The sequence below is a fragment of the Nerophis ophidion genome, linkage group LG09, assembly GCF_033978795.1.
Source record: "Nerophis ophidion isolate RoL-2023_Sa linkage group LG09, RoL_Noph_v1.0, whole genome shotgun sequence".
In the NCBI taxonomy this organism is placed as follows: domain Eukaryota; kingdom Metazoa; phylum Chordata; class Actinopteri; order Syngnathiformes; family Syngnathidae; genus Nerophis; species Nerophis ophidion.
Genome location: NC_084619.1, coordinates 23,350,731 through 23,367,808, shown reverse-complemented (window position 1 = coordinate 23,367,808; position 17,078 = coordinate 23,350,731). Strand labels below are relative to the sequence as shown.

Below are 17,078 nucleotides of genomic sequence, written 5' to 3'. Positions count from 1 at the left end.
AGCGCTTTACATAGTGAAACCCATCATCTACATTTTTAATCGACATTAGAAATGCGCGGATAAGCAATTATATCATCCGCAACCGCATCATTAAAGTTGTCATCCACCCGCCATCTACCCGAACCAACATTATATCAAAACCGCAGCTGCCCGCCACCCGCCCCTTATTTATCAGGGGTCGGCAACCTTTACTACTCAAAGAGCTATTTTGACCCGTTTCATAGAGTAAACAAGACAATGGGACCCGCTACCATTATCGCAAATATTTGCTGGTGTTCATCCAGATAACGAGAATAAGGGCGTGTAATGAAACCATTGCCTTTGACGCCATCCACAACATGTACAAACTGCTTGCAAATCCAGCAACATGTTGTATGTGAATTCCGCAGATACACGTACAAGATTGCAAGGCATACTGGGTAACACAGAGTACACTGATGGTTGTGATATAAACTACTTTAACACTCTTACTAATATGTGCCACACTGTGAATCCACACCAAACAAGAATGACAAACACATTTCGGGAGAACATCCTCACAGTAACACAACATAAATGCAACACAACAAATACCCCAAATCCTTTGCATCCATGACTCTTCCTGACTATATTTTATACCCCTGCGCCCTCTACCCCGCCCACCTTACCGACGCACGGGGGGCTTTTGGTGCTAGCGGGGTGTAAAATATAGTCAGAAAGAGTCATGGATGCAAAGGCTTCTGGTTATTTGTTGTGTTGCGTTTATGTTGTGTTACTGTGAGGATGTTCTCCCGAAATGTGTTTGTCATTCTTGTTTGGTGTGGCTTCACAGCATGGCGCATATTAGTAAGAGTGTTAAAGTTGTTTATATCACAACCATCAGTGTACTCTGTATCACCCAGTATGCCTTGCAGTCGTGTACGTGTCTGTGAAAGTCACATACAACATGTGTATGGACCGGCAAGCAGTTTGTACATGTTGTAGAAGGTGTCTAAGGTAATCGCTCCATGGCACGCCCTTATTCTTGTCATCTGGGTGACTGTCAGCATATATTCTCGAGCCTATTTGCAGCTCCTATTGTCTTCTTTGCTTCGTGTCACGGGTCAAAATAAAGGTTGCCGATCCCTAAACTATGTATATTAAATATTTCCGAATGGTTCAACCGCCACCCGCCCGAATCTATTTAAAATCTATTTTTTCGTCATGTCACCCGCCCGACCCGCGGTTTATCCGAGGATTCCGCGGATGAGACCGCAAACAGCGCATCTCTAAGCGACATATATAGGTGGCACTGGTAGCAAAGTGGGTAAAGTGTTTTACCCAAGGACACAAGAGCAGTGACTTGGATGGCGGAAGATGGAAGGAAATCTGGAACTCTCAAGTGGCTGGCACGACCGCTATACCATTCGAGCCGCGCCACACAATTCACGATACATAATGGCTATTTCCATAGGGTGGCTCTACTAATTAAAGTTAAAGTACCAATGATTGTCGCACACACACTAGGTGTGGTGAAATTTGTCCTCTGCATTTGACCCAAAACCTTGATCACCCCCTAGGAGGTGAGGGGAGCAGTGGGCAGCAGCGGTGCCGCGCCCGGGAATCATTTATGTTGATTTAACCCCCAATTCCATTGAGACTGTACATTGTTTTCTTACAAGACGGAGTCGCGTTCTTTTGTGCTCAATATGAGAATTATCTTTTTGTGCGTTTTCTCCACTTCCTTCTTCGGTTCATGCGGGTCTAACTCTTGGAAACCCCTTGGTGATGGACCTTCATCAACCAGCTCTCTCCCCGTCCCACTCTCCGTCTATCTATATCTATATATAGCCACTATCTTCCTCTTTCCTTTCTGTTCTTTCAGTCTTGACTATTTAATTCTTTTGAAGTTGTGCCGACAGGAACAAACCATCATACCGTTCTCAGAGTACCTCCCAATGGTTTCTTGTTGTCTTTTCTTTCAAGTTCGTTTTCAAACAGCATTTATTCATAGTAAACGGATGAGAGTTCATATCAAGGCATTGCAATGCAAATGGCTGCTTCCCACGTCTTTCACAGAATTGTTGTTGCTGGGCTGATGGGTAGGGATGTGTTTGTGTTTGGGTCATTGTCCGGAATCCGAAGCCAGTTGTAGCTCTGTGTAATACGAATAGTGAAAAGGCTGAACTTCTGCCTACAGTCCATGACTCAATGTGTACACAAAGAGCTGCCTGTGGTGCATTTCCTGTGTTTGGATTCTTGTGTTAGTGGGCATGATGGAAAGCTTGTGTTGGTCAGGTGGTATAGGACTCATGGGGGTCCCTCTCCTTTTCTAGGTTCCTCTTCAAAACATTTTCATGTTTTCCTTTTTTATTCTCTTATCTTGTCCCATTGTTTCTTGGAGCTGCACCACAACTCCCACCCTTCACCACCTCTATTCTCTTCCCCCAGGGTGTCTTCACTCAGTCCACCACACAACAACACCAGTGTGCATGTGCAAGGTCTTTCTCAGTGCAAAACTGTGATGCCTTAGTTTGCTTGTGGACTTGGGGTCACATTCTCCTTCCTCAAGGAGCTGTCACTGTCACATTATACATTTTACCAGCTCATTTATTGAACAGCTATGATGTGAATATAAGTGTTTTAGCCACAATGAGATGTGGATGCCGGAATGTACATGCAATGATTTGTTTGTTGGTTTGATTTAAACGGAGTTATGCAAGTAATAATTGAATGTTTGACTGCAGATTTTTTTTCAGATTTGTGTTCTAATGTAATACATTGGCAGTCGATAGCAGGGTTACCATGACATGTGGTGCAGATATTCATGTTATCTATGCAAGCATAAATCCTACTGCCTTTGACATTTACTGGCGTTGCAAAATATACTGGATAGGTAGTCAATTTTTACTCTCATAGTTCACAGGGTTAGAATTCTGCTGACTTTAGTAATCCTCTGACATTTTGTGTCATCTATAAATTTCATAGTTGAATACAAAATAAGTGATGGATGGTTGCTTTGCATACGCAATTTTAAACACGAGCATGAAATAGTGATATTGAATTATGCAGCTTACATTATCCGTACTCATGATCAACTTTTTGTTGGCCAAAAATCCATACAATCCTGAGTGAACACTCATGAGCACGTTGTGTGCTGTATACGAATATGTCATTACTGTTATACATCTTTCATCCTTGGCTCTAAGCTCTGTTGTTTTTCACACTCTTACATCAGATTTGTTGTGGATACGTCTCGAAGGATCTGTGTTTGGTTCACAATATTTTCATATTATATTTTCCATTGACTTTAATTGGTCACCGGTCTGGAGAAGGCAGTAACTTGGTCCGCCATTTGGTGATCAATCAATCAGTAAATGAATGTTTATTTATATAGCCCTAAATCACACGTGTCTCAAAGGGCTGCACAAACCAAAACGACATTCGTGGTTCAGCTCCCACATAAGGGCAAGGAAAAACTCACAACCCAGTGGGACGTTGATGAGAATGACTATGAGAAACCTTGGAGAGGACCACAAATGTGGGCTACCTCTCCCCCTCTAAGGGAGACTGGGTGCAATGGACGTCGAATGGGTCTGACATAATATTGTGAAAGTCCAGTCCATAGTGGCTCTAACATAATAGTGAGAGTCCAGTCCATAGTGAATCTAACATAATAGTGAGAGTCCAGTCCATAGTGGGGCCAGTAGGAGACCATCCCGAGCGGAGACGGGTAAGCAGCGCAGAGATGTCCCCGACCGATGCACAGGCGAGCGGTCCACCCCGGGTCCCGACTCTTGACAGCCAGCACTTCATCCATGGCTACCGGACCTGTGTCCCACCTCCCCTCCACAAGGGAGAGGGGGGCAGAGGAGCAAATAAAAGAAACGGCAGATCAACTGGGCTAAAAAGGGGTCTATTTGAAGGCTAGAGTATACAAATTAATTTTAAGATGCGATTTAAATGCTTCTACTGATGGCTGATCTATAGAATAATCGGCAACCTTTTCTATCAAAACAGGTGTTTTGACACTAATTAAAAATAATTTTCAGCCGTAATACATATCACAACTTATTAACTTTTAAAAGCTGTAATCTTTTTTTTTTTTTTTTTTAATTTAATCTTTGATCATTCCCACAATACAACAAACAGAAGTGCAGTGTGTGTAGCAGATGCTACCCAGTGTGGAGGTGCAATAGTACGTTGTGTAGATCTCACTAACACTTTAAAATCTGCTCTGCATAGCGAGTTCACTTTTTCACATTTTTCAGCTCAACGGCCAGCACTGCTTAATTTAAATCTCAATCAGTGGGGATGTGTGATGGTCAATTAGATTCTAGCTGGTGTTGGACCGAGCTGCGTAGGGACAGCCACTGTTTAACACGTGTACCTACTTTCAAAAAGTTCCCATTTAATTACTAGTTATTACTACTTTTGAGAAAATATTGAGTGCTTGTTTTAAAAATGTTTTCAATGTTACATTTGGTTGTTGTTAGCTAATTTCTTCTCAAATATCAAGCACACAGGTTACTCAGCATCTGTTGCAATGAAAGATGTATTCATTAGTTAATCGCATGGGTCGAACACTCATAAAGCCCACGCATCTCTCTTGGGGGGGGGTATATCTCGGTTGGTAGAGCGGCCGTGCCGGCAACTTGTAGTTTGCAGGTCCGATTCCCGCTTCCGCCATCCTAGTCACTGCCGTTGTGTCCTTGGGCAAGACACTTTACCCACCTGCTCCCAGTGCCACCCACACTGGTGTAAATGTAACTTAGATATTGGGTTTCACTATGTAAAGCACTTTGAGTCACTAGAGAAAAGCGCTATATAAATATAATTCACTTCACGTCACTTCACTTATCTCACCGCACACAGGCCCTCCACTTCTCTTTCTCTTTCCATCAAATCACCAGTCAAAACTCAGCCTGAATGAATTCACGGCCTTACAGACAGTTGAAAATGACAAAACCGTATCAAAATGCACTTTTCGCCCACTGTGGAGTTAAAACAATCTCTGAGCTGTGCGAAGGGAGCTCAACAAGACCACTGAAGGATGTTGTAGACATACTTGCCAACCCTCCCGATTATCCCGGGAGACTCCCGAAATTCAGCGCCCCTCCCGAAAATTCCCCGGGACAAGCATTCTCCCGATTACCACCCGGACAACAATATTGGGGGCGTGCCATAAAGGCACTGCCTTTAGCGTCCTCTACAACCTGTCGTCACATCTGCTTTTTCTCCATAAAACAGTCACATAATATACGTGGCTTTTACACACACATAGTGAATGCAAGGCATACTTGATCAACAGCCATACAGGTAACACTGAGGGTGGCCGTACAAACAACTTTAACACTGTTACAAATATGCGCCGCACTGTGAACCCCCACCAAACAAGAATGACAAACACATTTTGGGAGAACATCTACACTGTAACACAACATAAACACAACAGAGCAAATACCCACAACCCCTTGCAGCACTAACTCTTCCGGGACGCTAAAATATATACCCCCGCTACCATTGTGTATAAGAGAGGGGTTTTAAAAAAAAAAAAATTAACCTGCTAACAGTTTCAGCTGACATTTCAGCTTTTTTAGAGCAGTTGTAGCTTCCTGGTGTTACTGGCTAAAGACAGCTGACAGGTTAGAGAAAACTTTCAAAATTAAATTCCCTGATTCGGCCATCACAGTGTCCCAGGTGTGCGAGGCAGGTATTCCCCCTCAGCTGTTACAGTCAGCTGTTTTTAGACACATCACACCAGGAAGCTACAACCACTCTGACACTGGCTGAAGAGTCAGCCAAAAAATCTTAGCAGGTAAACAACCTTTCTTATACAAAAAAAACGTTGTCGAAACACAAGAATTTGTACCTATGTACCCAAAATCTACAGGAAAAAAACGTTCCTTACCAGCTTGACCAAACGGACAACTGTCCATCGAGTAAGTGACTATAATATTGATCATGATACACGCAGCACATCCTGCGTGTTAGTACAACTACATACACTGTCAAGCTCACTGTGTACAAACAAAAACACGAAATGTGGGCTAATACTTATCATGTTGTAATATGATTGTTCATGTTTTTCAGTCAGTTCAGATTGGTGACCAATCACATTGTGTTGTGCATTACAAACTCAAAAGCCATTCAGTTCCTGACTCAGAAGCAAGCTTACTTCTAGCTAATGCCGTCGATGTGTTACTACGGTAGAAAAACAGTTTCTCAGTGTTCGCTTTTAAAAATAAAAATGTGGCTACATCTTAGTTATTATACAGGTTATGGAAAGTAAATGAAAAATGCATTTTTAGAGTGATTTAGAGGCAGTGTTACGTGCGAGAGGGTCGCAGCTTGCTGCAAGGTTCGCTCCTCTGGGGTGCAAATGGACCACTCCGGACAGGACTTGCAGGTAGGGACATGATTTATTGCTCGAAAAATCAAAGAGCATACAATAGAGACAGTCAATACTCATGTAACTTGTTGCATAAGCAAACAAAGAAGCCAGGACGAGGTGAATAAATAGCTCTCAAATTAGTGGTAGACTGCAGGTAAGCGTGCCGACCACTAACCATAGGCAGGTGAACCCAATTAATCCCCATAGAAACCAAAACAAACCCAGAAGTGCACAAAACAGGAACTCAGAGAGTCCAAAAATAACAGAAAATGACTACCGTAATTTCCGGACTATAAGCCGCTACTTTTTCCCCTCCTTCTGGTCCCTGCGGCTTATACAACGGTGCGCCTTACGGTAACCAGGGGCGCGCACTACCGAGGATGCGCGAGACCGAGGCAAACATCTGGCGCCAGGTAACGAGGGCAAAACAAAGAGTCGGAGAGCGTCAGCGACAGTTTGCCCGAAGGAAGTGTTCATGCAAACACCCTCAATATGGAAAACAAACAGAGAAGTGCATATGATGCTTCTTTTAAGTTAAAGGCAATCGATCTGGCTGTCAAAGAAGGAAATAGAGCTGCTGCACGTACCCTCGACATCAATGGTGAGACGTTGGAGACGGCAGCATGAAGACTGCACTTTTACTGCCGTGTTACAGGCGAGCACTTTGTATTACTTTGCACCGTTGTATTATTTGTACTCTGCACGAATGCTGTTTGCCATGTCAAAGATGTGAAAGTTTGATTGAATGATTGAAAGATTTATTGTTAATAAATTGGACGCTTTGCGGTCCCAAACAGTCATCTCTGTCCCGACAATCCCCTCCATGGTAGCAGGAACCCCTATATAACTACGGTAATTACACATCAAAACGCCTGCGGCTTATAGTCGGGTGCGGCTTATATATGGAGAAATCTGTATTTTCCCCTAAATTTAGCTAGTGCGGCTTATAGTCAGGTGCGCCTTATAGTCCGGAAATTACGGTAAACATGATCATGACAGGCAGAATGTTTTGCTCCCATTAGCTGCATTTCTATTTTTAGAATGAAAAAAACAAAAACATGTTCTTGTCTCATAAGGACTGTGGACAATAGGCAAAACTAGAAAAAAATTGCCCAGTTCCCCTTTTATGAGATATATTATACATTACACCAACAGCTATTTGCTTTGTCACCTATTACCACCCAAGCTAAAGTGAGTCTTTTTGTTTCTTCTTTTAAGTTTAGCATAAAATGCATCAAAGTGAGCCCCGCCATGTTCGTTCACTTTTCACTACGCAGATCTTGGCAGAAACCGTTTGGAGACTGTACCACTAAAAATAGTAAAACACAGAATTCTGGAAAATGAAAACAGAAAACAAAAATATTTGGGGGAAAAAAAGAGTTTGTAGGGCCCTGAGTGTTGTGTTATGCATTACAAGGCAAAGGTGTATAATAATGGATTTATTGAAATAATATGGGCTTCACGGTGGCAGAGGGGTTAGTGTGTCTCCCTCACAATACGAAGGTCCTGCAGTCCTGGGTTAAATTCCAGGCTGAAGGTTCTTTCTGTGTGGAGTTTGCATGTTCTCCCCGTGAATGCGTGGGTTCCCTCCGGGTCCTCCCACTTCCAAAGACATGCACCTGGGGATAGGTTGATTGGCAACACTAAATTGGCCCTAGTGTGTGAATGTGAGTGTGAATGTTGTCTGTCTATCTGTGTTGGCCCTGCGATGAGGTGGCGACTTGTCCAGGGTGTACCCCGCCATCCGCCCGATTGTAGCTGAGATAGGCGCCAGCGCCCCCGAAAGGGAATAGGCGGTAGGAAATGGATGGATGGATGAATATTGAAATAATCTACAATATGCTGAGGTACACGTTTGACTGAAATTGTCCCCCGGGCCTCCAATACAGTTCTTTGTACCTAATACTGTACAACTACTGAGGTCAGCTTTTACTAAATGTTACAAAAAGGTATTAGCAAAGATTCCTCTGAAATTGAACTTTTTGACATTTATGTGTATCAAATAAGAATAAATGCCCTTTTTCATAACGCAATATTAAGGGTTTTGTCTTGATGGAATCGAGTTATGATTTTGTGCTTCTTGCAACAGACTATTGCTGTCCGACGCTGCCAGAAAATGACAGCTCTCCGCCGTGGAGCCAGAATCTTCCGAGCGATGCCAGGGATAATATTTTTTGTTTACACAGATTCTGTTTGTCCTCTCTAGACCGAGCTGAGCGAACAAAGCAGGTCAGAATATTTTTCCAGAGAGGGAGAAATCCAAGAGTCTTTCAACTGCGCCGCAAAAATAAAGAAGACTGCGCTTCAAAAGATGTAAGTATGATCTAATGCAGAACTTTCCGACCCTTCCAGTCAGACAGGACGCTGGAGTATCTACTTGTCTTGTTCAGAGCCAAGAAAGCGAGTGTCCAGCAAGATCACTGGGGTCTCAGTGGGGGGAAGCAGCAAACAGACTGCGCTGAAGAGTCAGGAGGAAGCTCGAAAGAAAGTGCGTCCAACCATGGCGGGACTACCCCTTCAAATATAGAGCAGCATGTACCGGGCTCTCAGAACGAGGGCTGGGCCAATCAGCAGCCGCCTTCTAATTGTCCTCCGCAAAGCATCAACCCAAACTTGGCCTCAGTAGGCATCTGCCCACGGGAAACCAGTCCAAGACCCAGGCAGAGCAAGAGGTCTAAGCCCAGCGATGCAGCAGAAGACCCTCGCCCACAGAAGGCCAAGAGGACGGACCTCCAGAGACCTTCAGCCACAGTGCAAACTCAGTCCACTGAGTGCATCACGCAAATATCCAAACAGGACCTTCTTCCTCTGACGCCCCTTCCTCCAGACGAAACAGAGGCTGCGTCCAAGGCTTTCCCAGTCTCCGAGTACAAGAAAACCACAGTGGAAGTGGAGCTGCTTACTCCAGGGAAACGGGACCAGAGGCTCCCCCTCACAAGCAATAACACAGCACAGACGAACCAAAACAAGCTGGCCACAAGTCTGAGGGGCCTATCTGTCAAGCTCGCATCCTCAGGCTCCTCTATTGGTTCCAGATCCACAGGCGGGGAGGAGGGAAGTCAGAATGTGCCCAGAACCTCCAGATTACGACGACTAAAGAGGTCCTGAGGGGGGACAGAGGAGCTACGGTAAAGATGCCTGACGCCATAGAGATAGATGTGAAATTGTGTCAGCAGTCAACACACACACACACACACACACACACACACACACACACACACACACACACACACACACACACACACACACACACACACACACACACACCGCTTACGACAATTACTATTCTTCTCACACAAAGCCACACATGCTGGCCCATTACGGAACACATAATTGATACATGAGCCTTTTGAGTTATGTTTTGTCAAATACTTGAAACAGACTGCCTCCACCCATAAGTAGTGGTGGTCAAGAGAGGCTTGCGAGTGAAAGGCAAAAACCCTTAATTGGAGTTTAGACTCGGGTTTTGTGTTAAAGATCGGGGATTTCAGACAGGCAGGAGCCATGCAGTACGTCATGGCTTTCAGTCTGAAATCCTAGGCTCCTACGTGTCTGAAAACTGTCCACTTTCTCTGCTGAGGCTCTGCTGTGATTGATTGCTGTTTTTCCGGATCAGTTTTTTTGAAAAACTTTTCATTTGTACACCATTTTCATTCATGCACAAATCTGTACTTCCTGAAACAAACAAGACCAGTCTTAAAACGTCCTGACAACTATAGTGGACATGTGTTTTACACAACAGGGCTTTTTTTTCCCCCCAAAATGTGGACATTGTTTTTTTTGGGGGTCAATTGTCCACTGCTTAGGACATTTGACTAAATGCCAGAGTGAACTGCAGAGGAATTTTGTTTTATTTTTTTTCCTTATGCAATGCGTTGTACTGAAATATAAGCAGTTTGATTTGGAAGTACCGTATTTCCTTGAATTGTCGCCGGGGCGCTAATTAATTTAAAACCTCCTCTCTCTCCTGCGCTTACCAAAGGCATGCGGTAAAAGTAAGCATGCGCTAATTATTCCAAAACCTCTTCTCACTCCTGCGCTTACCAAAGGCATGCGGTAAAAGTAAACATGCGCTAATTAATTTAAAACCTCCTCTCACTCCTGCGCTTACCAAAGGCATATGAGAAAAGTAAGCTTGCGCCAATTAATTTAGAACCTCTTCTCACTCCTGCGCTTACCAAAGGCATGTGGTAAAAGTAAGCATGCGCTAATTATTTTAAAACCTCTTCTCACTCCGGCACTTACCAAAGGCATGCAGTAAAAATTTGAGTGTGATGTAAGCTTGGACCTTAAATCCTACTGAATAGCTCTTAATCTTCTTCCCCTTATGCGATTTCAAATTACGGGTATTGAAATCAGCCTCCTCCATTTTGAAAATGATGACAGGGGAAGTGTCCACGAGTTTGACGAGGTGGTAATACTAAGCATGCGCTAATTATTTTGCGAAGCGAGTTTGACCCGGCAGTAATTGAAGGCAGGCGCATACTATATACCCGGCGGCAATTCCAGGAAATACGGTAGCTAGAACTAGCAGCGAGTTGATACCCTCACACCAGCCGAGCGTCTGTCAGGGATTCATCACATTGGCAATGATCCCCGCAGCCCAACGATATCCAATAAGGACTCCGAGTCTCATTCAAGCGCCTTGATGCTCTTCCATGACATGTCACCTCGTAATATACTTTTAATAAAGCGCGGTTCTACTGAATGATGGTTTATGATCGGAATAAATCCGTTTTCCTAGGAAACAAGCGTCTCCACATTTTTGACAGGCACATAAATTGCCTTTTCGTCATTCGGAAGAAAGCGTGGTGATATATGATGATCCGCCTAATATCTGACACACACACACACACACACACACACACACACACACACACACACAGTACAGAAGCCTAACGCTCCAAGAACTTTGACAGTAAACGTCTGTCCAACGACACCAACCAACAGAATTCCTCAGAAGGTGCTTACGTAATCAAAGCTGAGGAACACGCAGCAGCCAAATGGGAGAAAGAAGCAAGTTGTAAAGACGTGGTGACAATCCATTCAATCCAGAATTTGCAGAGGAACTTTGTCACCTCTGTTACAACGCGGTAATACCTCGTTTGTAACTTGCAACCCCTTCCAAAAGATATGACGGACATCATGAATTTAATGTTCCAATCCGTTCCAGACGTCCAAAAATATGAACACATTTAACAGCCAATAACAAATGATTGAAATAAATAAAAATACAAATATATCGTTTTTTTTTCCTTTTAGACGCTTTATCCCCTGCAGCCCATAAAACAGTGCAGGTAATTTATGGATTTTTCTTTGCTAATGGCCAGTATGTTTTGTATTCAACACCAACTGAGAAATTGAAAAGCTGTGGTATTGTTAGTACTATGGCGCCATCTTTTGGACAAGTTTGCTCACTGCATTCATTTCCTGTTTTGTTCCTTGAACCGGAACTATATCCGGTTTCGTTTGCTATTCACCTATTGCGTTTCTCCTCGAACGGATTCTTCATCACTCCAAACAACATTTGTGGGTTTTACAATACAACTAAAACAATTCATACTTACTAACCCGTCCCATGTGTGATGTCGGTAGGAGTGTTTCCGTGCATGTTTGTACGTGCTATTGTAATGTAATCAAGCTAGATTTGTTAGCATGAGCTGACATGTGTCTGTGTTAGTGTTATTAACTTACAATGGGAGTCTTTTTGTTTTGTTTTTAGTTTCGCAAATTCACCAAAAACGTCATCGTGGAGTTATTGAGTCTGTTTAGCCGATTAAATTTAAAGTTACATACACACATATATATATATATATATATATATATATATACATATATATATATATATATATATATATATACATACATATATATACACATACATACATATATATACACATACATATGTATATACATATATGTATACACAAACATATACATACAGTATGTATACACATATGTATACATATATACATATGTATACACATATGTATACATATATACATATGTATACACATATGTATACATATAAACATATGTATACACATACATATATATACATATATACACATATATATGTATGTATAAAGTAACTAAAGTAAAATATATATATATATATATATTTCTACTTTAGTTGCTTTATTGAGTTTACAACCCCCTGACGCTCTATTGTACTAGTTTTGATTATTATTGCTTCTTTGCGTATTTGTAAATGTTGAACATAATAAAGCGGGATGATACTCGGGGAAAACAAACTAGTTTGGCGCAATGTTTGATCGTAAGAAAACAAAACTGTGGCAAAGTAACCTTAGAATGTTTAGTTATGTTTTATAAAAGTTTATTATAATTTAAACAACATTTATAACTGCAAGTTGTTAATGTGCTTAAGCAGCTCCAAATGCAAAATGTGTAAGACTCAATTGCATTGAGGAAAAGATTCGTTACACGCTTTCCAGAACAAAGAAATCTTTAATTCTCTTTTCATACAAAATATTTAATAAATACAACTTTCCAAAAAAAAATATTGCCAGATCAACACATTGTTTTCAGGTTCATAGCAAGTCAAAACTTGGGGAGAAAAGTCCCCGTGAGCTCAAAGTGAACAAATGAGATAAAGCATGTTTGTCTTTAAGAGCCTCGTTAAAAGAAGAAATGTGCACAAAAACGATGCAGACTTAAGTCGAGGGAGGCAGTGAATTTATTGTGGTTCTACAGTGTTCCCATCGCCAAACTGCTCTTCAAGTACTCAGTGACGAGGAATCAGTCAATCGTTAGTCAAAAGTCATGTGACCTGCCTTGGTGTATCTTTGAAATGTGTCAGAGAAACTTGAGGCTGTTTTTTTTTTTTTGTTCCCTTACTGGTTAACTGTTAGATGGCGAGGAAAATGTCTGCCATCGTGTCCATCATCCCCCAAAGCCACAATACTTTGTTTTCATTCAGACTTGTCTTCAGTCAAAAGGTCCTAACAACATTTTAAAGAAACGTCAAATGTGTTAAAACAAAACTAAACAAAAGTCTTGGGCCAAAGTGGCCATTCTGGTCTTTGAAATTCTGAAATTTGGCTTTTATAAAACACATTGGAGAAAAAAAAAACAGGTCATTGAAAGAAATGAGCTTCCACAGCTATCAAAACCTTCAAACTAAACAGAACATATAAATAGAAAGGAATGATATCTTAAGGCTCTTGATTATTAAATTAATAAATCAAATATACACAATGATTAATAAAAAAAAAAATGTACATATCTACATGTTCTACATCGACATAAATTCTTCATATTGGCAGCAAATGGCTGACATTGAACCCATCTTGTCCCCCTCCCTCCCTCCTCAAATAAAAATAAATAATAAAGTTTCTTTTTTCTGGTCTTTTTTCCCTCTCCTCATTCGACGTCTGCAGCTGCGAAAGGCACTTTCTCCCCAAACTACAAACAAGTGAAAGGAGACTAAAAACGTCGCCCTACGCTTTTTAGGTCGCGGTGCAACAAATCTGCCAGGAGATGGTTCCGCGTGACCTCCGAGTCAAAGTGAAGAAGAAAAGGGGGCGGGGCCTGGATTGAGAATGGAGTAAACGTAACATACAGTGAAGTGTTTACCAGTGCTTTGTGTTTTCCAGCCAACCAAAGCGAGCGTCACTGCCAGTGTAAGCCAGCTTGTCAGAACTTAAATTAACACGGGGGTTATATGGAAATACTGCGGGGTCGCCGCTGACACGACAGTTTATGCGCGCGGCGTGCCAAAGCTCCCCTGGTTCACCCACCGCCGGGGTGTGAAGGCGTTTAAGGCTCGGTTGCACAGCAACACAGCTGTCCGCTATACTATGTAGTCCATCCTGTTTATGCTGTTTGCCGTCTCCAAGTCTCTGTTGTCCTGCTTATTAGTCCAATTAGGCTGTTTGCTGGACGTGGAGTTGGCGCTGGACGCCGGCGCCTTCTCGTCCCGCTCCACCAGCGTGTACGCCGGCTGCTTGGCGAAGCGGCCCTTCTGGAGGTGCCTCTCCTTGTCGTCCTCGTCACCCTCGGGGTGATTTGTCCTTATTTTGGCAATGATGGAGTTCTTGTTTTCGTAGTCTTTGATGGCCACCGACAGACCCACGTGCTTCTCGATGGGGTTCTTGATCTGGTTCAGCTGCTCCCGCACGTTGTTGGTGGTGTTGTCCTCGGAGCCGGCGGGCGACGCGCCGGCCGGGTTGCTCTGTTTCCGCCGGCGCCGCATGCACCACAGCAGGACGGACACGAGCAGGAGGACCCAGAGGACGATGAAGACGGAGCTGAGGAGGGGCACTAGGTAGTCTGGAGACAGAGGGTTTACGGTCAGTCAACTCCACAAACTTTGAAAAACTACACGGCCTCCGACGCAGGAGCGGGGGAGGGGATTCTTCCAGCCGTCACCCTAATGATGAATGGCAGACAAGTGGGAGTGTTGGCGGCTCGGCTCTTTCCGTCCGCAGTCACGACTGCATTCTTCCCCCACTTAATTACACCTGACAATTTGTGGAGATCTCGCCGCGTGCGAGTGTGTGCACGTCTGGGAAGTGCGCTTTGATTTGTGGCTCTTACCGGTTTTGCTGGGTCTTGGCACGCGCACCTCCACGATGGACGGGATGATGGTGTTGTTCCCGTTGCGTTTGCTAACGAGGTCGATGATCCGCTCCGTCATCTCTTTTACGGGGCTGCGGTCCAGGCGATGATCCTCCGTCGACTACACACACACACACACACACACACACGATGATTTAGACACTTTGGTAAGAGCGTGGCGGTGACGAGGTAAAGGAGGAGGTACTCACGATGCAGACGTGGATCTCGTTGCTTGCTGAAAAGGAGGGGTCGCAGGTTATGGACACGGAATGCTCCAAGGAGAAATTCTTGACCACGTACAAGCGCCTCAGCTGGTTGCAAACATTCTCCACAGTCAGGCTCTGCACACCCGGGGGAAGAAAATGAGGCAAATGTTAATGCAAATGTAAAAGAGGAGGGCCAAGGTAGCAGTAGGTTTTACAAGCCAGCTGTAGAAAGTCAGCATTCAAAAATAAAAATGGAAAATAAGTATTTGGTCAACCGTTCAAAGCTCTCACTGATGGAAGGAGTTTTTGGCTCAAAATGTCACGATACATGGCCCCATTCATTCTTTCCTTAACACGGATCAATTGTCCTGTCTCCTTAGCAGAAAAACAGCCCCAAAGCATGTTTCCACCCCCATGCTTCACAGTAGGTATGGTGTTCTTGGGATGCAACTCTGTATTCTTCTTCCTCCAAACAGGACGAGTTGAGTTTATACCAAAAAGTTCTATTTTGGTTTCATCTGACCATATGACATTCTCCCAATCCTCTGCTGTATCATCAATGTGCTCTCTGGCAAATTTCAGACACGCCTGGACATGCACTGGCTTAAGCAGGGGGATTTGATTCCCTGTCGGCGTAGTTTGTTACTGATGGTAACCTTTGTTACTTTGGTCCCAGCTCTCTGCAGGTCATTCACCCCCGGTGTGGTTCTGGGATTTTTGATCATCGTTTTCATGATCATTTTGACCCCACAGGATGAGATCTTGCGTGGAGCCCCAGATCGAGGGAGATCATCAGTGGTCTTGTATGTCTTCCATTTTCTGATAATTGAACCCACAGTTGCTTTTTTCACACCAAGCTGCTTGCCTATTCTAGATTCACTCTTCCCAGTCTGGTGCAGGTCTACAATTCTTTTCCTGGTGTCCTTCGACAGCTCTTTGGTCTTGGCCATAGTGGAGTTTGGAGTCTGTCTGTTTGAGGCTATGGACAGGTGTCTTTTATACAGATAACAAGTTCAAACAAGTGCCATTAATACAGGTAACGAGTGGAGGACAGAAAAGCTTCTTAAAGAAGAAGTTACAGGTCTGTGAGAACCACGGATCTTCCTTGTTTAAAGTGACCAAATACGTATTTTCCACCATAATTAATAAATACATTCTTTAAAATTCCTACAATGTTAATTCCTGGATTTTTTTTCACATTCTGTCTCTCACAGTTGAAGTGTACCTATGATGAAAATTACAGACCTCTGTCATCATTTTAAGTAGGAGAATTTGCTGACTAAATACTTTTTTGCCCCACCGTATATATAAGTTGGTATGGTATGCATATACATATATATCCCGTTTTTGCTCAGCCCTTCTCAGTTTTTATAAGTTACCACCAACAATGAAATGATCAATTTTAATAGCTACGGCAGTAGCATCCCATGACCCACAATGCACTTCTGCATTGACCCTCCCCCGCCGAGTTCTTATTGGTTGCCGTGTGTGTGACGATTGCTGACATTTTCTTCGTCTCTTCCGCGAATGAGATAAATAATATTTGATATTTTACGTTAATGTGTAAATAATTTCACATATATGTCGCTCCGGAGTATATGTCGCACCCCCGGCCAAACTATGAAAAAAAATCTGCGACTTACAGTCCAAAAATACGGTATACATATATATATATATATATATACATATATATATACACATATATATATATACATATATATATATATATATATATATATATATATATATATATATATATATATATATATATATATATATATATATATATATATATATATATATATATATATATATTCACACACACACACACACACACACACACACACACACACACACACACACACACACACACACACAGGACTGTCTCAGAAAATTAGAATATTGTGATAAAGTCCTTTATTTTCTGTAATGCAACTAAA

At 42.8% G+C, this 17,078-nt stretch overlaps 2 protein-coding genes across 5 annotated transcripts in view; one reads left to right on the top strand and one right to left on the bottom strand.

Annotated features, from left to right (window-relative positions):
* The window catches only part of slx4ip (SLX4 interacting protein), a 65,675-nt gene extending 54,083 nt beyond the window's left edge, over positions 1-11,592 (top strand). For all 3 annotated transcript variants that reach the window (XM_061910583.1, XM_061910582.1, XM_061910584.1), the window contains 2 exons: positions 8,559-8,665; positions 8,743-11,592. In XM_061910583.1, coding sequence (XP_061766567.1) covers positions 8,559-8,665; positions 8,743-9,460 — 825 coding nt within the window. In that variant the 3' untranslated portion in view covers positions 9,461-11,592. The remainder of the gene's footprint in view (positions 1-8,558; positions 8,666-8,742) is intronic.
* A 1,439-nt stretch (positions 11,593-13,031) lies between these two features.
* The window catches only part of jag1b (jagged canonical Notch ligand 1b), a 77,127-nt gene continuing 73,080 nt past the window's right edge, over positions 13,032-17,078 (bottom strand). For both annotated transcript variants that reach the window (XM_061910580.1, XM_061910581.1), the window contains exons 24-26: positions 15,142-15,273; positions 14,912-15,053; positions 13,032-14,644 (exon numbers count right to left, since the gene is read on the bottom strand). In XM_061910580.1, the coding sequence (XP_061766564.1) occupies positions 14,166-14,644; positions 14,912-15,053; positions 15,142-15,273 (753 nt within the window). In that variant the 3' untranslated portion in view covers positions 13,032-14,165. The remainder of the gene's footprint in view (positions 14,645-14,911; positions 15,054-15,141; positions 15,274-17,078) is intronic.